Source organism: Camelus dromedarius, chromosome 12 (genome assembly GCF_036321535.1).
Source record: "Camelus dromedarius isolate mCamDro1 chromosome 12, mCamDro1.pat, whole genome shotgun sequence".
In the NCBI taxonomy this organism is placed as follows: domain Eukaryota; kingdom Metazoa; phylum Chordata; class Mammalia; order Artiodactyla; family Camelidae; genus Camelus; species Camelus dromedarius.
Window position 1 is genome coordinate 44,475,798 of NC_087447.1, and position 27,125 is coordinate 44,502,922.

The 27,125-nt window shown below is 53.9% G+C and overlaps 1 protein-coding gene across 1 annotated transcript in view; it reads left to right on the forward strand.

The window, feature by feature from the left end:
- Positions 1-431: 431 nt before the first annotated feature.
- DCHS1 (dachsous cadherin-related 1) overlaps positions 432-27,125 on the forward strand; it is a 33,761-nt gene continuing 7,067 nt past the window's right edge. The window contains exons 1-13 of the mRNA XM_031460138.2: positions 432-540; positions 13,922-15,832; positions 21,133-21,321; positions 21,418-21,649; positions 21,778-22,014; positions 22,348-23,373; positions 23,599-23,792; positions 24,001-24,097; positions 24,199-24,356; positions 24,559-25,423; positions 25,515-25,754; positions 25,849-25,974; positions 26,626-26,835. Coding sequence (XP_031315998.2) covers positions 14,042-15,832; positions 21,133-21,321; positions 21,418-21,649; positions 21,778-22,014; positions 22,348-23,373; positions 23,599-23,792; positions 24,001-24,097; positions 24,199-24,356; positions 24,559-25,423; positions 25,515-25,754; positions 25,849-25,974; positions 26,626-26,835 — 5,365 coding nt within the window. The 5' untranslated portion in view covers positions 432-540; positions 13,922-14,041. The remainder of the gene's footprint in view (positions 541-13,921; positions 15,833-21,132; positions 21,322-21,417; positions 21,650-21,777; positions 22,015-22,347; positions 23,374-23,598; positions 23,793-24,000; positions 24,098-24,198; positions 24,357-24,558; positions 25,424-25,514; positions 25,755-25,848; positions 25,975-26,625; positions 26,836-27,125) is intronic.

Genomic DNA, 27,125 nt, shown 5'->3' on the forward strand with positions numbered 1-27,125 from the left:
ATGCAGAGAACGGGATGGGAGGAGGGGACGGGGCGCCTGGACCGGGAGAAGGGAAGAGAACGGGGACGAGGGGACGGCGCGGCGCTGGGGCCGGATCCGGCCCAGGACTGGGTCCGGGAAGTCGAGGGGCGGAGGGAGGACGGGCGGGCACCGGGGGGGCCGCGGCGCGGAGCACGGGTAGGGGCGGAGGCGGGGGCTCGCGGGCGGAGGGGCGGGGGCTCGGGTTACCGCGCGGAGGGCGGGGGAGGGGAGGGGAGGGGGCGCGGGGCCGCGGTGGCGAATCTCGCTTGCTCCGCGGGGCGGCTGTGGAGGAGGCGGCGCCCCGGCGGCGGCGGCGGCGGCGGCGGCGGACGGACCGACCGACGGGCGGGGGCGCGCGGACCGACGGCCGGCCGCCCGCTTGGAGCTGCTCGAGGGCCGGGAGACAGCGGCGGAGGACGATGCGCGGCCCCAGGCCCCGCGCGGGCGGGCGCTGCCCGGGGGGCTGACCGCGCCGGACGGCGCCCCAGGACCGGGCGAGGGAGCCCGCGCCGCGCGGAGGTCAGTGCCCGCGGCCGCCCGGCCCGTCCGGCCGCGCCCGCCCGGCCCGCCGGCCTCTCCCGGGCGGCGGCGGCGGCGGCGGAGCCGGGGGCTTTGTTCTGAGCCGGAGACAATGGGGGAGGGGGGCCCTGGGCCTGCGGGACGAGGGCGAGCGTGAACGTGAGCGTGGGGGCAGGGCCTGGGGGTCTTTGTGTGCGTGTGTCATCGAGTCGGGTGTGTGGCGGTGTGAGAGTGCCGGGGGTGTGGGCAGGGTGTGTGTGTGCTTCTCCGAGTGTGAGTGTGAGTGCGAGCGCATCGGCTGAGTGTGAGTCAGTGCGTGTCTCTGGGAAGTTGTGTGTCCTTGTGTAAGTGTCTGGCCGTGTGTGTACGTGCGTGTCACTCCGAGGGTGTATGGGTCAGAAGGAGTGTATGTCATGGTGAGCCAGTCCCTGTGAGGGAGTGTGTGTGTATGTATGTGTGTGTGTATGTGTGTGTTGCCCGCGTCTATGGGAGCCATGTGTCAGAATGTGGAGGATGGGTGTGTGACAGATACAAACTGAGAGAGACAAAGAAACTGAAGGGGGAGAAGTAAAGAGAAACAGAAGAGAGACAGGCGAAGCCCAAACTGGAGATCTGTCACCCAGACTGGTGTTCTGAGATTGTGTCCAGGATGCCTAGATCAGCATCCTGTGCAGGGGATGGAGGGAGGTCACCAGGCCTGGTCCCACGTGGAGGGGGTGGGGAAAGGGAGGTCTAAAAGCACAATGAACTCAGTGTGGCGTGGGCTGGGCCCACAGCCACAGGGTCATAGGCCAGAAAAATATTGTTGCTTATGTCAACTTCTCAAATACCCACAGGGGACACAGTCATAGCCCTACTCAACTCACTGGGGACACAGTCCCAGGCAGCACACATCCACAAGAGATGCCTTAACAGCCATTACACACCCCCAGGAAGCCCTGTCAGAGCCAACACATATTTACAGAAGGTGCTCTCAAAACAGCACACACCCACAGCGGAAATGGTGCAGCCAACTCATTCCCACAGGATCACTATCAAGGCTGACACATACCATGGGAAACACCGTTACTGCCAGCACCTTTCCGGAGACACTGCCCCAGCAGTACACATTCACTAGTTATACTGTCATGGCCAACCCATTCACCAGAGCTGCCTGTACATAGCAGGTGTCTCAGAGATCTGACACTAACAGGAGGCTATGTTGCAGTCACCCTTACCAACACCCGGTTGTACGACCCATAGGTGTCGTGCACGCACCACAGAATGAGCTGCTGAATAAACTCCCATTAACTTATGATGCTCACACCGTGGCTTCTTCTCACCCACAGATCTCCCAGGCTTACCCTCTGGTTCCCTGAGAACCTGGGGACCTGGATCAGTCTTCTCCTCACCCTGTATCCTGCCATGGTTCTAAGTGTCCCTCCACATATAGCCTCACAGTTTCCTGAGCTCTTTAACTCCTGTTACCTACTTCTTCCCTCCCAGGACCACTCTGTAGGACTGGTCATCTCTAAAATTCTAAACTCCTGCATTTCACTCTGCCTACAGCCTCCTATGCCCCACCAGGCCCCAGCTCCTATTCCACTGACTCTTCCACCTCATAATGACCCCTTGCCCTTGAGCTCTTTACTTTCTCCTAATCTGCCCCCTTTCTGGCTTTATGCTCTCCTTCCAGGTTATACGCCCAGGACCATCACTTCAGTCACTCCTTGGCCACTCTTTGTTCTGTTGTCCGTGAGACCACCGGCCCACAAAGTCTCAACCCTAGCTGGAATGATTCCTCAACCACACCAAGTGATGCTTCTATAAATTCATGCTTCTATAAATTACACCCTCAACTGGGCCCTCCATAAATAAATAAATAGATGAAATGTTTTCTAGTTTTCACATCCCTTAACCTTTGCACATCCTTCATTGTTTTCAGCCCATTAATTAGCCCATTGGTTCATTCATTCAGCAAACACCTGTTAAGCACCTGTCTATCTGTGCCAGGCAAGTGGTAGGTACTGGCATCACAAGGGAGAACAAAATGGGTGTGGTCCTTGCCCTTATGGAGCTTACAGGCTGTGGGGTGAGTGCTGTCACATGGCAGCACTTAGCAGGGAGACCTAACACTCATAGAGAGGCCAGGAGAGGCCTTTAGAGGGAAGTGGCATTTAAACTGGAGCTTGACAGATAAAGTGGGAGTCTGCCAAGCAAAGGAGAGGTGGAGGTGAGATGGAGTGGGTGGAGAATATTCCAGCAAGGGAGCAGCAGTGGGGAACCCACATGCAAGAAAGCATTGTATGTCTGAGGGGAAAAGCAATCCAGTGAGCCTGGGTCTAGTAGCAGCACGGGAAGGGAGGCCACAGTCTGGGGAGATAATGGTGGTTAGTTAGGTCGTGCAGTTCTTGTAGGTCATGTGAGAAACCCAGGAATAACGGAAAGTCACCGAATCACCTGAAGCTGTCTTATGATATGAGGAAGTACCCCACTGACAGCAGTGTGGAGACTGGAGGGAGGGGTCTGAAAAAAAGGGGATCCTGGGCTGTTGCAGGAACCCAGGAGTGGGTAACACTGGTTGAAACTGGAGGAGAGGCGTCAGAGAGGGAGGAAGTAGATGGTTCCAGAAATTCTTTAGGCAGTGGGTCAGAATGACAGTCTGACAGAATGGACGTGGAGGTTGAAGGAGAGGGAGGAAATATGGGTAGGCAGCCTAGTCTGTTCATTCACTCAGAAAATCGAGGCCGTCCGGTTTGAATTTCCCCAAATCCCATCCCCTCCTTCCTCCATGGGGACCTCACTCGCTCTAAGTCCTATCCATATGTCTCCCTCTATACCCATCCCTCCCTTGAGCACATGAAGAGCCTCCAGTCTCTCCGCTCTTAACCCTGTAATACCTGACTAGCTAAGTGGCTCTCTCATTTTGCTTCACTGCTGCATTTTGTGAAAGGGTCTCCTGCACAGAGCTGTTCCCACTGCCTCACCTCCCGTTTCCTCCTGCCCCCTCCAGTGTAACTGCTCTCCCTAACGGAAAGTGACCTCTTACCTGCCAAACTTAGGGGCTCTTTTCAGAAGTCCTTAGCTGCTTGACCTCTTGGCAGGGTCTGACATTGTTGACTGTTTTTTTCTCTTTGAATCATTCTTGTCTTAGGGCTTCTGAGCCATCATTTTATTATGCTGTCAGCATATAATGAGTTCTGTCATGTGCCAACCACACTGCTAGGTTATGGGAATACTGTGATAGGAGACACTGTTCCTGCCCTCAGGGAGGGAGACAGGCAAATAAACAGGTGATTACAGTAGGGGGTCTGTGCATCTCAGAGCTCCTCCTGGCTGTTCCTTCTCAGTCAGCTTTGAGGGCTCCTTTGGGTGGCTCCTAAATGTTACTGTTTGTTAGGGTTCTGGCTTGGACCTTCTTATTGTGTCACTGTATACACCCCTCTGAGTGATCTGTCTCATTCATTTCCATGGCTTTAATTGTCATCTATAAAGCTTGATGACTCCCAAATATCTCTCTTCCAAACCTCTCTTCTGACCCCCAGACCTGCATATTTACTTCCTACCTGATCTGATATAGCTCATAAGCCTCTTAACATGTCCAGACCTGAACTCATCATTCCTTCCTCCTCCAAACCATGATCCCTACTCAGTTATCAAGCTTCAAACCTAAAAATTAACTATAGCTGCTCCTTTCCCCTCATGTCCTTAACCCAGAAAATCATTGGGGTTACCTCCATTGTTGGATCTACCTCCTTTCCAGCTGTCTGTGGTAGTCCATTCCCTTTTCTCATGGCCTCAGCTACTGCCTGCATCTCACCGTCTTTTCTCATGAGTTGCTGCAAGAGCCTCCTAACTTGTCTCCCTGGACGTCTACTCTTTTGCCTTCCAATCCAGTCTTCTCATTGCAGCAAGAAGGATCTCCCTAAAGTGCAAATGTAGCCATGTCATTCCCTGCTCAGCATTCTTTGCTATCCTTCCACTGTCTTGGGCGAGATCTCTGCTTTAAGGAGGCTCAGGAGATCTGTCATGATCTGACTTCCCCCCACGCTCCCCAGCCTCATCACCTGTCCCATTCCTGTAGCTCCCTCACATTGCAATTTCCAGCCATATTGAATTCCTTATAGTTACCCAGAGACACTGCATTCTTCCACGCTTCTGGCCCTTTGCACATACTGCTTTCTGCCTGAAAAGCCCTTTATTCCATTCTTCTCCTGGCTAACCCGTTCCCATCCTTAGATCAAGTTTCAAACCCTGCCTCTCTGACCACGAGGCAACCTTGGGATCCTCTTGTCTCACTGTTGTCATTGCCTCTTCCCTTTCTGTCTCTCTGCCTGAGCTGGGACCCCCTTAATGGCAGGGCTGCGTATTATTCATCTTCATGTCCCCTGGGCCCCTCTGCAGACGCTTGGCGAGGAACAGATGAATGAATGAATGAGGCACCTCACAGCGCCTCCCTTACCCTCATTCACTCTTCAGAAGACTGATACGTGGTGTCAGCTGCACATACAATTGAGGCATTTCCACCCCTGCCCACTTACCCCACTGGAGACATTTCCACTCCCCTCTCACAAGTTATCCTTCCTCACCCAACGCTCTCTCCTCTTCTCTCCCTCTCACCTGGGCTTCTCTTTTCCTGAATCCTCTTCCTTTCCCTTCTCTGTACTTTATTTCTCTTTCATTCCGTTAACAAATATTTAATGAGCACCAGAAATTTGCAGATCCACATCTACTGGGCCATGTGCCTATTTGGGCTCTTGGAGGAAGTGGAAGACGAGGAAGCTGTGACATGCCATCAGGCCACAGGACTACGGTCCTTGCCACCTGCTCTACTCCACCAGGCCCCCTTCTCTGGAGGTGCCATAGGCTGCTCCTTCCGCTAACACCCCCTCACGTACACCACTCTGCCCACCAGCTCCTGGCGCCCAGGCCCCTTGCCATGTCAGGGTCCCATTCACTTGTGCCCTCTTCCTCTGCCTTCTGCCTATCGGTGGTAACAGAAGCAGGACTGGACTCTCTGCTGCCTGCAAGCAGAAGCCCCTCCCAGGGGTTCATACTGTTGGATCCCATCTTTTTCCTGGTTTCCTGCTGCCTGCCCCTTCCTTCAGCTCCAGGCTCCGTGTTTCCGGGTAACCCTCTGACTGCCAGGCACTTTCAGCCTCTGTCACCTAGGAGGAGCTTCTCAGTTCCTGTGTTCCCCGGTGAGAACGCTCCACCTGGAACCCCCAGGCCTGAGTCAGGGTCCTCTGTGTTCACTTAGCACACTACCGTGCCCTGTCACTCGTGTTTCTCTTTCTACGCTACTCAGTGGGAGGAGAGGTTTCCTCTCAGAGCCTAGAACACCCATATGCCTGGTGAGGAAGGAGGAAAGGGAGGAAAGGAAGGGGGAGCTACACCCCAGACCCTCCAGCCACGCCGTTGACCACCTGGGAGACCTTAGCGTCTCTGAGATTCCCTTTCCTCAGGTGAAAGTGCAGGTAACAGTGGAGAGTTGTTTTGAGGATTTTGAAAGAAAACAACTATTAAGCGCTCAACTCTTAACTTGACTTCCAAGATCTCAGCCCCTCTACTACTCTCTCCTCCTCAACTTCCCATTTCCCCAGACTCATTCTTCCCTCTGCATCTCCAGCTTCTCTGCTAGCTGCAGCCTGACTGGCCTTCTCTGCAGCCCGGACTCCACTTGTCAAAGTCAGTTCCTAAGATCAAGCCTTGCTGCTCGTCCCACCACCCCTCGCTCCCTCTCCCTGCGCTGCCCATCCCTGCCCAGGCCTCCCTACCTGTGAACACCATGAAGGCAGGGACTCGATCTGTCCAGGTCACTGCTGTGTCTCCACTGCCTAGTGTGGTGTTTGGCACGTGGTAGGTCTTCAATAGATACTTATTGAGTAAATCTATTAATGAATCATTTTATACACACCATGGGCCCATCTCTCCTCCTTCTTTCTTTGTCTCCTGGAGACCTTCAAGCATCCTCTGGTCACTTTCCCTCTCTCAGCACATGACCCTGGGCTTACCCTACCCTATATGTGGACTGGTAACTGCCTCATCACCGATCATCTCCTCCTCTAACCCACCTTGTGCACACTGCTGGAGTTACTCTCCTGCTTAGAGCTCTGCTCAGTCTCCTTCCCCAATCTCTTGCCTGGCCGCTTATGTGACCCCTTATCAGGCCACTCCAAGCCCTCCAGCAGAGACGCAATAGTTTGGAACAGAAGGCACTAGCTTTGGAGTCCATTAGAGCTGTGTTCCAGATGTCTCTCTGCTACTCACTCTGAGCCTCAGTCTCCTCATCTGTACCCCAGAGTTACTGTGAATGTCTGGCAGCTGACATTTATTGAGCACTTACTGCGTACCAGCCACCCTGCTAAGTTTTTTGTAGCATTCTTTCACTTAGCTCTCATATCAGCCATGTAAAGTAGACACTTTATTCCCCATTTTACAGAAGAGGGAACTCAGGCCTAGAAAGATTAAACAGTTTTCCCAGAATTACACTAAGTGGCAGAGAACTCGAGTCTGTCAGACAACAGAGCCCATCTTCTTAACCACTGTAATAACTGCTCATGCTTGCACACTTATAAAATGCTTACTGTGTGCCAGACACTGTTCTGACACAGTGTAGTATTATTATTGTCCCTATTTTATAGATGAGGAAATGGAAGCACTGAGAATTTAAGTGGCTTGCCCAAGGTTACACAGCTAACAAGTGTGACTCTGGGCAAAAACCGAGTTGGTTTGGCCCCAGAGTCCATGTCTTCTCCACTGTCCTGTCCTGCCTCCCCCTGGTATAGTGCCTCCCTTTCCTAGGAGTTAAATAAGCATGTGTTGATGAATGAATCTACACCGACCTCTGGTCTATGGCTAGTTGTTAGTTAATTCATTCTCTATCATTTCCCATTGCAGGAGGCATGCTCCCTTTGGACTCTCCTGAAACGATTCTCCCCAAGATCACTAGTGACCCCCTTACTGCCAGAATCAATGACAAAAAGACAAAAAAAAAAAAATCAGTGGCCACTTCCCAGCTCTCATCGTACTTGACCCCTCAGCAGCATTGACACTATCAATCCCTCCCTCCTTACTGAAATGTTCCCTCCTTTAACCTCTGAGATACTGCCTCCTTCTCTTTTTCCTTCAAGAAGAGCCAAACTCTCCTCAGATTGCCTCTTAACTGTGACTGTCCCCCACGTTCTGTCCTAGATTCTCTTTTCACTCTACACATTCTACCTGATGGGTCTCCACACCCATGGCTCTGAGTTACCCCTTGATTGGTCCAAATCCATATCTCCAACCCAGACCTCTCTCCTAAGCTCCAGATCTGCAAATCCAACTTTGTCTGGGACATCTCCATGGACAGACCCCAACAGGCCCCCCCCCAAATGGCTTCTGCTCTGTGGTATCCTAAAGCCACCACTTTAGTAACCCTGGGAGTCGGTCTAGAGCCCTTCCATTCCCTCACCCTTCCCAAAGGGTCAGTGGCCAAGTCTTGCCAATCTCACCTCTTCACGTCTTTCTTCTCTGTCTCAGTCCTGCTGCTACTGACCTGGGTGTTAGAGGCACCTCACCGCTGGTCTACCTCCTCCCTCTCTTCTCCAGGCCTCCATTGTCTTTCTAGGACTCTCCCCTCAGCTCCCCGGTAATTTCTTCCTCTCTCCATCTTTCCCTTCTCCCTGAATCTCAAGCAGCATGGAGTGCACAGTCCTGGGATCAGATCAGGGCTGTGTTACTTCAGGACAGTCATTTCACCCTGGGCCCCGTTTCCTCAGTGAAAGGTGGGATGCCTTTCTCACGTGGTTCTTACAGTGATTAAATAAGATACCATTTGTGAATTGCCAGCACATTGAAACCTGAGAAAAGAGACTCTCTCTGCCTTCTCTGCTCACATCTGTCCTCAGCCTCTTCCTGAGGTGCCTCAGGAGGGAGAGAGCCAGGCCCTGGGCACTGCTCTGACCACCCGTCCATGGGCTCGCCCCAGGGACATCCAAGGAAGCCAGCTTGTCGGCCTTCTCCCTCCTCCCTTCCTCACACCTCCTCTCCTCTTTCCCCTCCACTCCCCCAGCCCCCCAGCTCTGGCTCCCACCTTTATTTACACTGTCCCCCTCAACTCTCCAGCCTAGCTCTTCCTGCCTCTAACTTACCTCCCGTGTCTGTATGAGCTCCACTCACTCTTCCCTTTGCCTGACAGACACTCTCCCTCAGTCTTGCTCCCAGTCATCCCCCCACAAGAACTCTCTCTCTTCCTCTCTCCTTTATGCCCGGCCCTGTATCTCTGCCTCCCTTTGCTCACGAAGGCTACCCTCTTCTTCCTCCACTTCTGTGCCAATCTGCCTTTTGCAGCCCCCTCCTCACCCTGTTGTCTTTCTGGTCCCTGCCCCTCCTGGCCCTGGGACAGGAAGTTGAGGGAGGAGGCCTGCAAGGTGCCAGCTCCCCCAGCCTGCTTCCCCTCTGTACCTCGGGCCACTCCTCTACTTCCTCCTGGAGCACCCCCTTCCCTTGTGGTCCCCTGACTACTCCCCAACAGCCCACCTCTTTCCTCTCCCATGTTCCCCCTGCTCCCAGGTCCTATAGACACACAGGCAGCGGGTGGGGGCAGTTGACATCACATTGCAGGCCCCAATGAATGGTCTCGCCCCTCCCCCTCCTAATGAGAACCAGCTGTGGTTCCAGAGGCCCAGATGTGGGGCGAGAAGGGGAGAGCAGGATGGAGCCAGAGGACAGAGTAACAGGACTGGAACAGGGTGAGGGCATGTAGCACAGCAGAACTGGGTGGGAGAGGAGATGTGACCAATCTAGGGGGAGAAGCAAGATCTGGGCAGGAGGCAGTACAGACTGGAGAAAGACACAAGATGGATGGTTTAGGCCAGATCTCGGGGGAGGGGTGGGACAGACCTGGAGTCGGGAACAGGGAGGAGGAGCAAGTCTCCAGGAAGAGGCAGTGAGAAACACGGGACAGATAGGGAGACGGTGCTGAGAAGAGAGTTGGAGAGAGGATGAGACGGTCTCGGGAGAGAGTCTGGAGTTTGAGTTTGGAACTGGAGGCTCTGGAGCAGGAAGTGATGAGGCACAGTCCAGACAGGCCCGAGGGACCTCGAGGTCACAGCTGCAGCCGCAGAGCTGACCACGAGTGCCCCAGCAGCGTGTGTGAGAGTGTGCCTGCGTGTGGGGGCGTCTGCGAGCCTGTGTGCATCTGTGCAGGGGTGGAAGCGGTCTGTCTGGGTGTGTGTGAGTATACACGTGTATATGTGTTGTCGGGGGTGTGTCGGTATCTGTAAGTGTGCCTGTCTGTGTGGGCCCGGGAGAAAGTGGCTTTCTGGTGTATGTGTCTGTGTGGACAAAAGCATGCCTGCGTGTGTCTATGTGTGCCTGCGTGGAGGGGGTGGGGTTCCAGGTGAATGAACATGCCCATCTCTGTGAATGATAGCATGCTTCTCTGTACCTGTGAGGAGTAGCCTCTGTCCGTGTGAGCCTGGCTGCATGTGAGTCTGTGCATCTGGCTGTGTGTGGGTCTGTGACTTCGTGAGTATGCACCTTTGTGTATCCACTGTGAGAGTGTATTGGGGGAGTTTGCATTGGACAAGAACTAGATTGGGCACCAGGGTCTACACAGGTTGGGAGAAGGGGCATCTGCCTGGGCCTAAATCCCTCCTCTTCAAGGCTGACCATTCATCTGAGTTTGTTCTCCTACCATTCCCACACCCTTTCATTCGGAAAAAGCATCGATTGTGTGCCATGCTCTGTGCTACACACAAAGGTGAACAAGATACTGTCCCAGCCCTCAAACAGCTGACTTTCTGTCTTGAGTGGGGGATGGAGAAATCTAATACAGAAGGTAGTGAGTACATGGACCTCACTGTCCACTATCTTCCCTCCCTACTCTGCTTTCTCTCCTGGACTGATTAAATGAATAGGGCCAGCTCTTCACCCTTGACCCCTCAACCAGTTTCTAGGCCTATATCCCTGACCTGGGCCATTGTCCCATCCCTGTACACTCAGCCTCTCCCCTCTGAGTCAGGCCTATGTTCACTCCCTTCTTGTTTGAATTCCCCTGACCTGTTACTCCATGTGGCAGCTCCACAGCCTTCTCAGACTGGATCCCTGGGGAGAGGGCTCTTTGTGCACACATGGAACCCTAGAACTCTGCAGCCAGGATGGGGAGACCCATCAGGGATGGTGTTGGGAGCCAAGGAGAGAGCATCTATCAACTGCCCAGGTCTGGGCTCCTTGTTTCCATTGCTTGTAATTCTCACAGAACCCCACAAGGTAGACATTACCATAGCCATTATATAGATTAGGAGAATAACACTCAGGCTGGACTCAAACGCAGCTCAAACTCCAAAGTCCCAGCTCTTTCCATTGCCTTGCACAGATGGGAGAGATGGAGGGACAGAAACTCATCCCTTTGGAGGGCAGGAGGTCCTGGAGCAGAGCAAATCTAGAAAGCCCCAAGGACACACCTCTGTAGCCACTTCTACAGCTACACTCCTGACTGTGGTGCCGCAGGGGCACGGGCTCACATGTGTTTGTGCACATCATCTGAGTTGGCGGGTCCGGGGACGTTTCTCCCTGTGTCAGTATGTGAGGGGGGTGGTGTGCAGTCATGAGACTCTGACCACTCATTCAGCGTGATTGCCAGCGCAGGCGATACCTCTACCAAATGCTGGAGAATCAGACTAACTAAACTTCTGTCCTCAAAGAGCCTCCAGTTCAGGGTGGAGGGAGGGGAGAGATGGGCAGACACGTGACCAGATCACGGCTGCCTTGCAGCTTGTTGTCAGTGTGCATTAAAAGCAGAGAGGCCAGTAGAGGGTACAGTAGGCTCTGCAGGGAGGTGAGGGAGATGTTACAGAAGATTCCACAGAAGATGGGACATTTGAACTGGATCTTGAAGTTTGAGTAGGAGATGGCCACTTGGACAAGACTTGTGGAGGATGTCCCAGGATGAGAGAATAGTGCATACAAGGCAAGGAGTCAGGAGGGAGCAAGGTGATAGGTTTAGAATTGGAATGCAGGGTGTGGTGGGGGAAGTGAAGAGGTTAGCAGGGCTCGGGTCAGGAAGATATTTATTAAGGAGGTTGGACTTTGTCTTGTGGCCAGAAGTTCTACACCTAGAGTCCACGTACCCCTTGAACCTGCAGACACAGTTTGGGTGTATGCACATCTGTGCATTTTTGTCCATAGCGGGCTGCAGTTTCCAGCATCAGTAATGGTGAACGAGTGCAAGCCTTTCGTCAGGAGCGGTTTGGTGAGAGTTGTGAGGATAGCTCTGGTCAGGTGGATGTGGATCAGAGGGTCCAAGCCAAGAGGCACAGAAGCCAGTAAAGGACTGTGGCAGGAATGGAAAGGAAAGCTGACAGTGCTTGGACTGGGACAGCAGCAGTGGGAAAACAGAAGACAGGGCAGACATGAGACATGTCTTGTTGAGATGGTCAGGTTTTGAAGACTTACTGGAAATCAGGACTGAAGAAAAGCAAATAAGTCAGGAGAGCTTCTGAGTGGTGGTGCTGTTCGCAGGAAAGGGAATGGAGGAAGAAAATCAGCTTGAGGTGAAGGTTGGGTTTACATTTTAGGAAGTCCAGTGTATGGGTGGACATGTGTCTCCAGCGCTCTGCAAAGCTGGAGATGGAGATTGCAAAGTCATTAGCAAATAGACGGTACATAAAATGATTAATACATTTGAATTGAAGGCATGGGGATGGATAAGATCACCAAGCAGTGTGGAAAGTGGGAAACAATGCAGCCCAGGACTGAGTCCTGAAGAGCACCAGTTTCTAAGGGCAGAGGAAGAACTTGCTCAGGAGACCAAGGAGTGGACAGAGAAATACAATGGAAGCAAGAGGTGCAGTGTCACCATGTGAAGCCAGGAGGGGTGGGCTTCAAGAAGCTAGTGATCAGTGATTTAGTGTTCCAGAATGATCCAGTAAGAAGATAGAAGAGTGTCTATTAGATTTGGAGTATAGCGATGATTGGAATGTCAAGAGAGCAGTGGAAGCTTCACTGCGTAGATGGAGGAGGGTGTGAGAAGCGAGAAATTGGGGGAAGTGCACCAGCCTTTCAGAGAAGGCAATGTCTCCCCTGTTTCTGCTCTCACTCAGTCACTGAAGGCCTCATGGGGCTTTATGCCTCTTCCTTCTTGCAGCAGCATTTGAAGCCCCTTAGCCTCAGAGGCACTGTACTTCCCTGGATTTCTTTCTCCCTCTCTCTGACCAGTTAAGGATGCCTTTGTCCAGCTGATGGTTCAGGACAGAAATTTGCCCATCACCCTTGACTCCTGCCACTCCCTCATCTGCTGCCTTCAAGCTGTCATCAAGCCCTGCCTGTTCTACCTGTGAAACTCCCGCAGAACTGTCCACTTCTCCCAGTTTCCATTGCTAACATTCCACGTCACCGTCAAAGCCACACCATCGCCCAGACTCCCCCAGGTGTGTTGTAAGGGCTGTCCTAAGATAACTGGCCCATCTGCATGATCCTCATTTACCAAAGGGCCGCGATCGTGGTCGTCACAAGATGTGAGTCATACCGTGGCACCCACTCTTAAAATGCTTTCGTGCCTTCCATTTGCCCTCAGCATAAAGTCAAAATCATGGATATGGCCTATGAGTCCCTGCCCCATTTCATACCCTCTGCCCCCAGCACTCTACACCTCACATACGTTGTCACCTACCCACCCCCAAACACCCTCAGCCCTTTCTGGACTGCAGACTCTAAGCCTTTCCCACATTCTGTTCGCTCTTTTGAGTGTTCTTCATTTCTGTACCCCTTTCTCTGCCCACTGTTGTCTAGCTAACACCTACATGGATCCTGACTTGAATGTCACTTCCTCAGAGAAGCTCCCTGACCATAGCAAGCCCCTCTTATAGCACTCTGCACTCCTCACAGCCCTTATCACACTGGCAATTGCTTGTCCAGTTCTTGAATTGTTCTCTCTCTCTTCCCCCCCCTATATATATATATATATATATATATATATATATATATATATATATAAAATAAGAGTGCCTTCAGCATATTTAAATGTTGAAAGAAGGGTCCAGCAGAGGAAAAGGTTGAGTTTCAGGTGAGGTTGCCAAGCACAGGGTTATTGAGGTATGTATTGGTCCTGGATGAGAAGAAAAATGAGAAAGGATTGGCCATATGTTTAAGTCTAGAGGTAGAAGGGAGCCCGAGGGCATTCAGACCTCAACAACAGAAACAAAACAATCTATGGGCGGGCTCGGAGGTGTCAGGGTGGGATGGGACCTGCCAGGGAGACGGGAGTGGGCCCTGAGGAGCTTCCTGGGCACCATGCAATGTGAGGCCGCACAAGGGCCCTGCTGGGGGTGCTTAAGTCCTGGTGTGACCTACATCCCAGCCTCCTTGAACCGTTGATTCCTCCTCCATCATGACCTTTCTCCTTCTGCTTTTATTCCAGGTCAAGGAGCCTGAGCTGGAGCCAGGGTCCAAGTGGGACCTGATCCAAAGCCTGAGATCAAGCTGGGCCTGGAACCTGGCCTGGAGCTGGAGCCCAAGCCTCAGCTGGACTGCCCCTGCCATGCAGAAGGTGCAAGGCATTGCACCTTCCTGCCCGGGCCTGCGGAGCCCCAGGCCCCTCCCCCTGCTGTCGTTGCTGCTGCTGCTGCTACTGGGGGCCGGGGTGCCGGGAGCCTGGGCTCAGGCCGGGAGCTTGGACCTGCAGATTGATGAGGAGCAGCCAGCAGGCACACTGATCGGGGACATCAGTGCAGGGCTTCCAGCAGGCACGGCCGCACCTCCCATGTACTTCATTTCCGCCCAGGAGGGCAGCGGCGTAGGCACAGACCTGGCCATCGACGAACACAGTGGGGTGGTCCGTACAGCCCGAGTCCTGGACCGAGAGCGGCGGGATCGCTACCGCTTCACCGCGGTCACTCCTGATGGCGCCACCGTGGAAGTTACCGTGCGAGTGGCTGACATCAATGACCATGCTCCAGCCTTCCCACAGGCTCGGGCTGTCCTGCAGATACCTGAGCATACAGCCCTTGGCACCCGCTATCCGCTGGATCCTGCTCGTGATGCAGACGCTGGCCACCTTGGAACCCAGGGCTACGCGCTGTCTGGTGATGGGGCCGGAGAGACCTTCCGGCTGGAGACACGCCCGGGTCCGGATGGGGCCCCAGTGCCTGAGCTGGTAGTTACCGGGGAGCTGGACCGAGAGAACCGCTCACACTACATGCTGCAACTAGAGGCTTACGACGGTGGTTCACCCCCTCGAAGGGCCCAGACCCTGCTGGACGTGACACTGCTGGACATCAACGACCACGCTCCAGCTTTCAATCAGAGCCGTTACCACGCTGTAGTGTCTGAGAGCCTGGCCCCCGGCAGTCCTGTCTTGCAAGTGTATGCCTCTGATGCCGACGCTGGTGCCAATGGGGCTGTAACTTATGAAATCAACCGGAGGCAGAGCGAGGGTGACGGACCCTTCTCCATCGATGCACACACGGGGCTGCTGCGGCTGGAACGGCCACTGGACTTTGAGCAAAGGCGGGTCCATGAACTGGTGGTGCAAGCGCGGGATGGAGGGGCTCACCCTGAGCTGGGCTCAGCCTTTGTGACTGTGCACGTGCGAGACGCCAATGACAATCAGCCCTCCATGACTGTCATCTTCCTGAGTGCAGATGGCTCCCCACGAGTGTCTGAAGCTGCCCCACCTGGCCAGCTTGTTGCTCGAATCTCTGTGTCAGACCCAGATGATGGTGACTTTGCCCATGTCAACGTGTCCCTGGAGGGTGGAGAGGGCCACTTTGCGCTCAGCACCCAGGACAGTGTCATCTACCTGGTGTGTGTGGCTCGGCAGCTGGATCGGGAGGAACGGGATGCCTATAACTTGCGAGTTACCGCCACCGACTCCGGCTCACCCCCACTGCGAGCCGAGGCCACCTTCGTGCTGCACGTCACTGATGTCAACGACAACGTGCCTGCCTTTGACCGCCAGCTCTACCGACCAGAACCCCTGCCTGAGGTTGCACTGCCTGGCAGCTTCGTGGTGCGGGTGATGGCACGGGATCCTGACCAGGGGACCAACGGTCAGGTCACCTATAGCCTGGCTCCAGGCGCCCATACCCGCTGGTTCTCCATCGACCCCACCTCAGGCATCATCACCACAGCTGCCTCGCTGGACTATGAGTTGGAACCTCAGCTACAGCTGATTGTGGTAGCCACGGATGGGGGCCTGCCCCCTCTCTCTTCCTCCACCACAGTGAGTGTGGCCTTGCAAGACGTGAATGATAATGAGCCACAGTTCCAGAGAACTTTCTACAATGCCTCACTGCCTGAGGGCACCCAGCCCGGAACCTGCTTTCTGCAGGTAGGTAAGCCCCGCACACAGCAGGATGCTGCTGTGGGCAAGGGTGGATCAGAGGGTCACAGGGGACCTCAAAGCAGGAAGCCAGCCTTACAAGGTTTTTGGTGACTTATGCCAGAGGGTTTGGTCCTATCCTGTGAGCTCCAAAGTCTGTGCAAAGTCTCCAAAGCATGAAGAATGGGCCAGATAGTCTTGACAGCTGAGGGAATTAAGACTGGATCTAGGAAAAAAGTGTATTGTGGTGTTAGAAGTGAGAGACTAAAGTCTTAACGCTGTTCTGTAGGGCAGAGATGGAGATTCTGTACACCCACGTGGCTCCTGTTCCCCAAGGGAGATGCCAGGATTTACAAAGTCCTCCAAGCCTAGTCGAGTGCTGGGCTGTGCTGGAAGACACCTACACCCCTGCCCTTGGAGCTGAGCCTTGATGGGACACTTGGGTTCAGGCAAGAGGATGAGAGATAACAAGAAGTATATGAGGTCCCGATGTTCAGAGCAGGGAGACCTCTCAGAGGAAGAGGCAGGAGCCCTGGACAGGCTGGGGGAGCCACAGACTGCCTGCAGGTCAGGCCTGGAAGAGATGAGGGGGAGCATGCAACTGGGAAGACAGGCCAAGGCCAGACTTCAGAAGTCCTTGGACAGCAAGATGTGAGGAGTTAGGGCTTTACTGGGAAGGCAGGGGGAGTCACTGAACCTCTCTGAGCCAGAAAAGGGCATGACCAGACTGTTTTGTTTTGGTTTTGGTTTTTTAAAGACAGTAGTTTTGGAGCAGTTTTAGATTCCTAGTAACATTGAGTGGAAGGTACAGATTTTACATATACCCCCACCCAACTCATGCATAGCCTCCTGCATTATTAACATCCCACTCCAGAATGGTACATTTGTTTCAACTGAAGAACCTACATTGATACATCATTATCACCCAAAGTCCATAGTTGACATCAGAGTTCACTTTCGGTGTTATACATCCTATGGGTTTAAACAAATGTACAGTGGACATACATAACGATGGAACAGTTTCACTCTCCTAAAAATTCTCTGTGCTCTACCTATTCATCCTTCCCTCCCTGCTACAGATTGGTTTTTCAGGAAGCTAACTTGCTTTGATGATGAAAGATAGATCAGTGGGTAAGTGATATATTCAAGAATGAACTTACCCACTCTAAGCCTGGCACTGTGCTGGGCCCAGGGAACAAAGAAAGGAGAGTCTTTTTCCTAGGCAGATCCCAGTATAGGCAAGGAGACACACCAGTATCCAGTGATGCATCAGATGACATATGAGGTGCTATGGAAGCCCAGAGGGGGGTCCTTTGCAGAATCAGTGAGACTTTTCCAAATGGAAGATGTGCAGCATGTGGACAAGGACTCCAGGCCTGCAGAAGGAGCTGCAGGACACCATGATGTGTTCATGGGACTGCATTGCTCAGGTTGGCCTCAACTGTGCTGATGAGAAAAAGTTGCAAGGAGATGAGACAAGAGAGTAGACAGTGACCAGATTACAAGCTTCAACTTTATCATAAACATTACAGGAAGCTGATGAGGGGCTCTAGACAAATCTGATATGTGTTTTAGAAAGAGTGCTTTGCCTGCACCATGGAGTATGGATGCAGGAGAGGAGGCGGGAGGCAAGGAGGCCTCTTAGGAGATTCATGCTTGAAGTCATTATGTCTCAAAATTCTACCAATCTTCTTGGAGCTGCCTGTTGGCCTAGACTTTCAGGCCAGTGCCTGGGTCTGGCTGTCTCCCATCTGGCCAGACTCTGGGTATCCATCTGCCTACTACTGTCCAGCTCCCACCCACTCTCCCATGTGCTCACTCCTCCTCTTGGCCCAGGACCAATGGGCTGTGGCTTCCAAACTTCTTCCCTCCTCACTAGTGCCGGAAGCAAGAGGGCATCTCTCCAGGTGGTTTCTTGGAGTTTGTACTAGTAGTAACCATAGAGCAGGAGGGGTAGAATGACCACTGGGTGTTCACAGCTTTTATAAGAAGTCATAAAATTTGATTCATTCAGTATGCATTTATCAAGTATCTACCATGAGCCAGTCATTGTATTAGGGACACAGAATACAATAATGAATGAGTAACCCTCACCTACTACATGGAATTTATAGTCTAGAGGGCAGATTCATGTGCAAAGGAACAGTTTTACTGCGATAAGAAAACTTCCATATGGGTATATACATGAGGTACAGATAGCAGTATGAATGTTCCCAAAGGGAAGGACTGTTGAGCTGAGACTTTAAGGATGAGCAGGAGCTTACAAGGGGACTAGATAAGGGAAGGGTCCCAGGCAGAGGTGACATGCCGAGACAAGTGGAAGAGCCTGATTGGTCTGACTTGGTCAAGGGCCTGCAGGTGGCTCAGTATGTCTGGAGTTTAAGGTGTGAGATGGAAGAGTGGGCAGTGAGACTGCAGGAGGCCCAACAGTGAGGAGTCAAGCCAAGCTAAAGAGCTTTACTTTAGGGAACATTGACGATTTTTGAGTAGAATAGTATAATCATACTTGTTTTTTTAAACGGTGCTTTTGGTAGTCAGTGTAGAGCAGTGGTTTGCAACTGCTGATGATTTTGCCTTCTGGAGGGGACATTTGGCAATGTTTAGAGATATTTTTGGTTGTCACAACTGGTGGGATCTATTGGTATCTAGTGGATAGAGGCCAAGGATGCTGCCAAACATTCTGTAATGCACATGACAGCGCCACAGCAAAGAATTATCTGGTCCAAAATGTCAGTCTGCCCAGGCTGAGAAATCCTGGGGTGGAGGACAGACGAGGGGGGGTGGGGGTCAGACAGCTGTAAGGAGGGAATTACAGCAGTTCAGGGAGAGACGACTCAGGCCTCCGGCAGGACAGTGATAATGGTGATAGAAAGGAACAGACAAATAGAAGGGATAATGAGGCTTTACTTAGTCCCTGGTTGATTGATATACAGGGAGAGGAAAAGGGAAGAACAGATTTCTGGCTTGAGCAGCTTCGTGGATGGAAGAGTCATTAGAGAGGGGCTGGAACGATGAGGAGTTTAGTTTTGGACAGGTTGGATTTAAGGTGCCTGTGAGACATCCAAGTGGAGATACTGAGCAGGCATCTGGATGTACAAGTTTGGAGCACAGAGGGGTGCTCCAGGTCAAAGGACAGACAATGGTCAAAGCCACAGCAGTCGAGAAAGCCCTGAGAGAGTGTGTAGAGTGAGGAGAGGCCAAGGAAAGAGTCCAGGGAACTAGAGTGTATAACAGGCAGAGTCAGGGGAGGTGGAGGGAGGCTGGGGAGCTGGGAAGCAGTGGGAGGAGAAGCAGGAGAGCATAGCGTCAAAAAGTCAAAGCAGGAGAGACACCTGGAAAGAGGTCAGGATGGGGAAGATGCAGTGAGTCTGTGATCTGGTAGGAATTTTCGAGAGTTCACAGATGAAGGCCTTTATTTTCTCCTTGCTGTAGTGTGTTTGATGAGAGCGAGGGGTGGGGTGGGGACAAGAGGAGAGAGGAGGTTAGCTATAGCTTTCAGACAGAGGTGGAGAGGGGGCTGACCAAGGCTGGACTGTGAAGCAGGGCTGAGAGGCTGCTGGAAATGGAGGCTGCACACTGGCAGTGCGCCTCTGTGCCCGGGCTGCCACATTTTCTGGCTAAGATTCACTTCTACCTTGGTCATTTCCAGTCAACGGTCCCTGCGTCTTTTGGGGTCACTTCCTGACAACTTCCCTTTTTCTTCCACTATTTACTGCTTTCTTCCGACAGCGAGTCAAAGGGCAAAGGTCTTTAACAGTTTCTGGAGATGGTGCCGCAGCTGTGCTGCAGCCGGCAGATTGATGCAGGCGGACGTTTGTCTCCTGGGATATCCGGGCCCACGGCCACAGAAAGGAGTTGGAGCAGGGGCTGTTTCCAGGGTTCAGCATGGCAGGGCCTTCGTGTCTCTCAGGAGGGTAAACAATGGCACAAATCACTTCTGTCAAGGGCCTGGACAACAATCAGAAGTCCTTGGCTAGGCTTCTCTCTGAGCCACATTTTCTGGCTAAGAAAGGGGAACTCTCCAGTTTCCTTTTACAGCATATCGTGACCCTGAGGCCCTTGTAGCCACAAAGAGTACTTTGTCATAGGCTGCAGCAGTCTGCACCAGCTAACCTACTACTGAGGGCTTAATGTGCACCCAATTTATAAAACTTAGTTTGAAAGAAGTTTTTGTTGTAAGGCAGAGCAATCCGAATGCCTGTTTACTTAGTGAACAAATATACACAGAGTACCTACTGTGTGCCTGGCCCTGTCCTAGGCTCAGGAGCGTTCAGAATGGGGTCTCCCGCTGATCTGGCTCAGAAATGTTCAAAGGCTCCTGACACTAGTGTCCACTCATTCAGCTTTTTCTGAACCAGTCTGGGGGATGCCTGAGAAGTCACCAGGAAAGCCTTCCCCTGTTTCTTAGTTTTGAGGACCCTCAGGACTTAGTGACCTTGAGATTGTCCTATAGATCTGCAGTTCTCCCTCTCTCATTTCCAGTGAGGTTGGCTTGAGAGATGAGCAGATGCTGAAGGTGCATGAGCCGCATCCATAAATCCATAGAGCAGACCGTGATCACTCCAGTGATCAGATTGGAGTATCAGTCAGATCCCACTTCATGACCAAACGCAATAAAGAGTAGTCCTGTGACATCAGTCTCAGTAATTCCCTTGGTCAGCCAGTTCTCGGCTTGGAGTGAGTGTGGGATTCGGTGATGGTTATTAACTCCCTGTGACCCACCTGGAATTTGCAGTCACAAGCCCTCAGCACTCTTCTTTGTAAGTACAGTTGGTCCTCATCATTTGCAGATTCTGTATCTGTGAATTTGCCAACTCTCTAAAATTTATTTGTAACCCTTGAATCAGTGCTCATGGAGCTTTCACAGTCACTCCCGGACATGCGCAGAAGGATGGAAAATTCAAGTCTCTCGATGTGCACATTCCCGGCTGAGGTCGAACAAGGCAACGCTCTGCCTTCACGTTTCAACTCTCATAATGTAAACAAAGGTCCTTTTCGCGGTCTATTTAGTGCCACGTTTTTCACATTTTTGTGCTTTCTGTTTGGTAATTTTTTTTGTTTAAAATGGTCCCCAAGTGTAGGGTCAAGGTTATGTACTGACCACTTGACAAAAATGTTGTGATCAAAGACTCATAGGAGCTTAACACAGGTGGTGAGGTCTGGGCTGGGGTGGGATTTTGGCACAGGTCCTACTAGTCTCCTCTGTGCATCTACCATTCAGAGACTCTGGGCACCAACTCTAGTTGCCACTTAGCTCTGGATTTTCTGGCCAGAAAGATGGGGCATCACTCACACCAGCCTCTCTTCAGGTGACAGCCACAGATGCAGACAGTGGCCCATTTGGCCTCCTCTCCTATTCCTTGGGTGCCGGACTTGGGGCCTCAGGGCCTCCTCCATTCCGCATCGATGCCCACAGTGGCGACGTGTGCACAACCCGGACCCTGGACCGCGATCAGGGGCCTTCAAGCTTTGACTTCACAGTGACAGCTGTGGATGGGGTGAGTGGGCAGACTGTGGGAGGTTGGGGTGTTGGCTTAGGGCATTCACCAGGGTCATCCAAGCCCCACTTGACTTATGGCTGCATGTCTCACCAGGGAGGCCTCAAGTCCATGGTATATGTGAAGGTGTTTGTGTCAGATGAGAATGACAACCCGCCCCAGTTTTATCCACGGGAGTATGCTGCCAGCCTGAGTGCCCAGAGTACTCCAGGCACAGCTGTGCTGAGGGTGCGTGCCCATGACGCTGACCAGGGGCCCCATGGGCGACTCTCCTATCACATCCTGGCTGGCAATAGCCCACCACTCTTTGCCTTGGATGAGCACTCAGGTGAGGATCCTCCCATTCCCAGGGCTTGCCTCCCCACCTGCCTAAATGCAATCCTGCCTGCCCCCAACCCCAGCCTTCCAGCTCTGTTCTGTTTCCTAATACATCCTCACTTCTGTCCCTCCTCCCAGGGCTGTTGACAGTAGCCTGGCCCTTGGCCAGACGGGCCAACTCTGTGGTGCAGCTGGAGATCGGGGCACAGGATGGAGGTGGCCTGCAGGCAGAGCCCAGTGCCCGAGTCAACATCAGCATCGTGCCTGGAACTCCCCTGCCACCAGTATTTGAGCAACTACAGTATGTCTTTTCTGTGCCAGAGGATGTGGCACCAGGCACCAGTGTGGGCGTAGTCCAGGCACACAACCCCCCAGGTATCACTTATCATTATATCCACCCAGTGCCATACCCAGACACCCAAGCATAGCCGTCGCATATTCCTCATAGATAGTCCCAGTACAAAACACTCTGTTCTGGTCCTCACCACCTTCTTGGGTTGGGCGTGGTGTGGGCACTCTGCTTCATCCCCGGGTACGTGAGTGTCACCCTAGTGCCATGTAGCTTCTCTGCCAACACCTGCCCCTCTCCCTAATACTTTGAAAGGCCCAGTGTGGGCACTGCCTAGCCCTTTGGAGGATCAGAGTCTGGGCCCCAACTCAATAGGTGCCCCCTCATCTCTTTCCTGACTCTTCTCTCCTCTTCCCTAGGTCGCCTGGGGCCTGTGACCCTCGCCCTCTCAGGCGGGGATCCCCGAGGACTCTTCTCCCTAGATGGAGCCACAGGACTGTTACAAACGCTTCGCCCTCTGGACCGGGAGCTGCTGGGACCAGTGCTGGAGCTGGAGGTGCGGGCAGGCAGTGGTGTGCCTCCGGCTTTTGCTGTAGCTCGGGTGCGTGTGCTGCTGGATGATGTGAATGATAACTCCCCTGCCTTCCCTGCGCCTGAAGACACAGTGTTGCTGCCATCAAGCATGGCCCCAGGGACCCCCATCTATACACTGCGGGCTTTGGACCCCGACTCAGGCATTAACGGTCGGGTCACCTTTACCCTGCTTGCTGGGGGTGGTGGGGCCTTCACTGTGGACCCCACCACAGGCCACGTACGGCTAATGGGACCTCTGGGGCCTCCAGGGGGGCCAGCCCATGAACTGGAGCTGGAAGCCCGGGATGGGGGCTCCCCACCCCGCACCAGCCACTTTCGACTGCGAGTGGTGGTACAGGACTTGGGGACCCGCGGGCTGGCTCCCCACTTCGACAGCCCTATCTACCGTGTGGACCTGCCCTCAGGCACCACCCCTGGAACTCAGGTCCTCCAAGTGCAGGCTCGAGCACCAGATGGGGGCCCTGTCACCTACCATCTTGCAGCAGATGGGCCCAGTAGCCCCTTTGGCCTGGAACCACATAGTGGGTGGCTATGGGTGCGAGCAGCACTGGACCGTGAGGCCCAGGAGTTGTACACACTGAAGGTAATGGCAGTGTCTGGGTCCAAAGCTGAGCTGGGGCAGCAGACAGCCACAGCCACCGTGAGGGTCAGCATCCTCAACCAGAATGACCACAGTCCCCGCTTGTCTGAGGAGCCCACCTTCCTGGCTGTGGCTGAGAACCAGCCCCCAGGGACCAGTGTGGGCCGGGTCTTTGCCACTGACCGAGATTCAGGACCCAATGGACGTCTGACCTACAGCCTGCGACAGCTGTCAGAAGACAGCAAGGCCTTCCGCATCCACCCGCAGACCGGTGAGCACTGGGACCCAAAATCTGAGACTCCATAGCCTCATCCTTAGACTAGTGAATACCCAGACAGGATCCCCAGAGCCCCGCCATGAGGACCAGGACCGAGCCTAGAGTTTTAACTCTGGCATTCCCTCCCACACTCCCAAACCCCAGCCTCTCAGCCACAGACCTCAGGCTCTGCATCCCTAACTACTCCATACATGATCTCTATCTATCCTGCACTCTCAGGAGAGGTGACCACACTGCAAACCCTGGACCGTGAAAAGCAGAGCAGCTACCAGCTCCTGGTGCAGGTGCAGGATGGGGGGAGCCCACCCCGGAGTACCACAGGCACAGTACACATTGCAGTCCTCGACCTCAATGACAACAGTCCCACCTTCCTGCAGGCTTCAGGGGCTGCTGGTGGGGGCCTCCCTATACAGGTACGTGAAGCTGCAGGACCCCGCCCTGAAGTGAGAGGGTGTGTGGGTCTCTGCCTAGAGCTGTAGGTGTAGGTACGAGCAATTGTAACTTGGAACAGGAGTGAGAGCAAAACAGGGGCTCTGCCTGCACATTGGTGAGGGGAACTCATCCTGAGTTGTCTCAAGAACAGAAAGCAGACCACTGTAGGTGAGTTGTATGTTCCCACAGGTACCAGATGGTGCGCCTCCAGGAACACTGGTGACGACTCTGCAGGCCAAGGATCCGGATGAGGGGGAGAATGGAACCATCCTGTACATGCTAACTGGTATGGGAGGTGGAGAGAAGGGAATTGATGGGTGATAACATGCCCTCATGACCTGTCCAGCTCTGGAACCCACGCCCTCCCTGTTCCCTGCCTGTCCCAAGGTCCCGGCTCAGAGCTCTTCTCTCTGCACCCTCACTCAGGGGAGCTGCTCACTGCAGCACCCCTGATCCGGGCGGAACGGCCTCATTATGTACTGACACTCAGTGCTCACGACCAAGGCAGCCCCCCTCGGAGCTCCAGCCTCCAGCTGCTGGTCCAGGTATGGCTGCCCTTCCTCCAGTCTGTCCACTTCTCCTTGGCCACCAATGTGGGCGCCCCTTCTCCAGAGCGCCATCTTCAGAAGTCCTTGAGCCCTCTAGTCAGGCTGTTCTGACCGCCCCTCCTGCTACGCAGCAGGCCAGCCCAGGTTCCCTTTTACATGGGTCCGCCTGATTCTGTCCTCCCTCCCGGGTCCACCACAGGTGCTTCCCTCAGCTCGCTCTGCTGAGCCTCCACCAGATACCTCAGAGCCAGACCCGGCGGCGCCTGTGCCCGTGGTGCTGACCGTGACAGCAACCGAGGGTCTTCGGCCCGGCTCCCTGTTGGGCTCCGTGGCGCCGCCAGAGTCGGCAGAGGTGGACGCACTCACCTATACTCTGGTGGGCGGCGCCGACCCCGAGGGCACCTTCGCGCTGGATGCGGCCTCCGGGCGCTTGTACCTGGCGCGGCCCCTAGACTTCGAGGCGGGCCCGGCGTGGCGCGCGCTCACAGTGCGAGCCGAGGGGCCGGGAGGCGCGGGCGCGCGGCTGCTGCGGGTGCAGGTGCGCGTACAGGACGAGAATGAGCATGCGCCGGCCTTCGCGCGCGACCCTCTGGCGCTGGCGCTGCCGGAGAACCCCGAGCCCGGCGCCGCGCTGTACACTTTTCGCGCGTCCGACGCCGACGGCCCGGGCCCCAACAGCGACGTGCGCTACCGCCTGCTGCGCCAGGAGCCGCCCGTGCCTGCGCTTCGGCTGGACGCGCGCACCGGGGCGCTCAGCGCACCGCGAGGCCTGGACCGGGAGACCACACCTGCTCTGCTGCTGCTTGTGGAAGCCACCGACCGGCCCGCCAACGCCAGCCGCCGCCGCGCAGCGCGCGTTTCCGCGCGCGTCTTTGTCACGGATGAGAATGACAACGCTCCGGTCTTTGCCTCTCCCTCACGTGTGCGCCTCCCCGAGGATCAGCCGCCTGGGCCCGCGGCGCTGCATGTGGTAGCCCGGGACCCGGACCTGGGCGAGGCCGCACGCGTGTCCTATCGCCTGGCAGCTGGCGGGGACGGCTATTTCCGGCTACACCCCAGCACCGGTGAGTTGGGCCCAGAGGATGGGGGCGAGGACGGTGCTCATGCGGAGAGACTATTGAGGTTTCCTTCCAACCTTCTCGATCTCTCACCTAGGAGCGCTGTCCGTGGTGCGGTCCCTAGACCGCGAGCAGCGAGCTGAGTATGTGCTGACTGTGGTGGCCTCCGACCACGGCTCCCCGCCGCGCTCAGCCACGCAGCTCCTGACTGTCAGTGTCGCCGATGTCAACGATGAGGCACCCGCTTTCCAGCAGCAGGAGTACAGCGTCCTCTTGCGTGAGAACAGCCCTCCTGGCACATCTCTGCTCACTCTGCGGGCAACCGACCCTGACCTGGGTAAGACCTGGGGGGATGAGTTGAGACAGGGATAGACTGGAGTGAGAGATAGTCTGTTTACCCTCTGATCTTCCCCCACGCTGCTCCTCCTCAGGGGCCAATGGGCAAGTGACTTATGGAGGCATCTCTGGCGAAAGCTTCTCCCTGGACCCAGACACTGGAGTTCTTACAACTCTTCAGGCCCTGGATCGGGAGGAGCAGGAGGAGATCAACCTGACAGGTACACATTGATAGGACCCCAAAAGCTAGAGGTGCTGTAAACACCAGTGTTACATGGGCAGAACCCCCAAAGTACCTTCAAGAAGCTTCCACCTATTACAGCACAGCTTCTGTTATAGTTTTGAATCTTTGGGGGGAGTCAAGAATTTGGCAGAGTGCAAGGTGAACTGACTTCTAGGCTGTCACCACTGTGATCACAGTAACTCTTAAATGCATAATGTCACGGCTCGGCCCTCTAGGAATCCCTCAGATTATGCTGTAGCCATTTAACAGAGGGGCATATTAATACTGAGTACTAGAAAGATTAAATGAATTGCTCAACCTAACATAGCTTGGAAATGGCAGTCAAATCAATGACTTGATCCCAGATCTTTTGTTACCTCATTTAGTGCCTTTTCTGTGACACCGCCACTAATCCAAGCTACATCATGCATGCACCAAGTATGGGAGATGAGAAGAAAAAAACATCTTCTGACACAAGTATATGTATGTGTGCCTGTACATATGTAGGCACCTGTGTGCTTATAGGGTGTGGAGAGATGGACATATTCTGATTTTTGTGTGCACCTGGTAAACACATGTGACCACTATGTGGTGTGGTTTCCTCTGTGGGATGGGAGTAAGCTAGATCTCAGATTTTGCTTCCCAACAGTGTATGCCCGAGATGGGGGCTTGCCTCCGCTGTTGACCCATGTGACAGTGCGAGTGGCTGTGGAGGACGAGAATGACCATGCTCCAACCTTTGGGAGTGCCCATCTCTCCCTGGAGGTGCCTGAGGGCCAGGACCCCCAGACCCTTACCACGCTGCGGGCCTCTGACCCAGACGTGGGAGTCAATGGGCAGCTGCAGTACCGCATCCTGGGTGAGAACCTTCCCACACTCGTTTGCCCAGGTCCACTCCCTGTTGGCCTGTGTTAGACCCACTGTGCCTGGGTCTCCTCTGTCTTCTCTTTACATTTTCCTCTTTTTCTTTCATGCATATATCTGTCTCTGAGTGTCTCTTTCTGTGCCCCTCCAGTTCTTGATCTCCTTTTCGTCTTTTTTTATCTTCCTGTTTCTTTTCTTTTTCTTTCTTGCTTGTTTCTTCCTATAGAGCAGTAGTTCTAAAGCTTTTTAGTCTCAGGAACTCAACATTCTTAACTTTTTAGAACT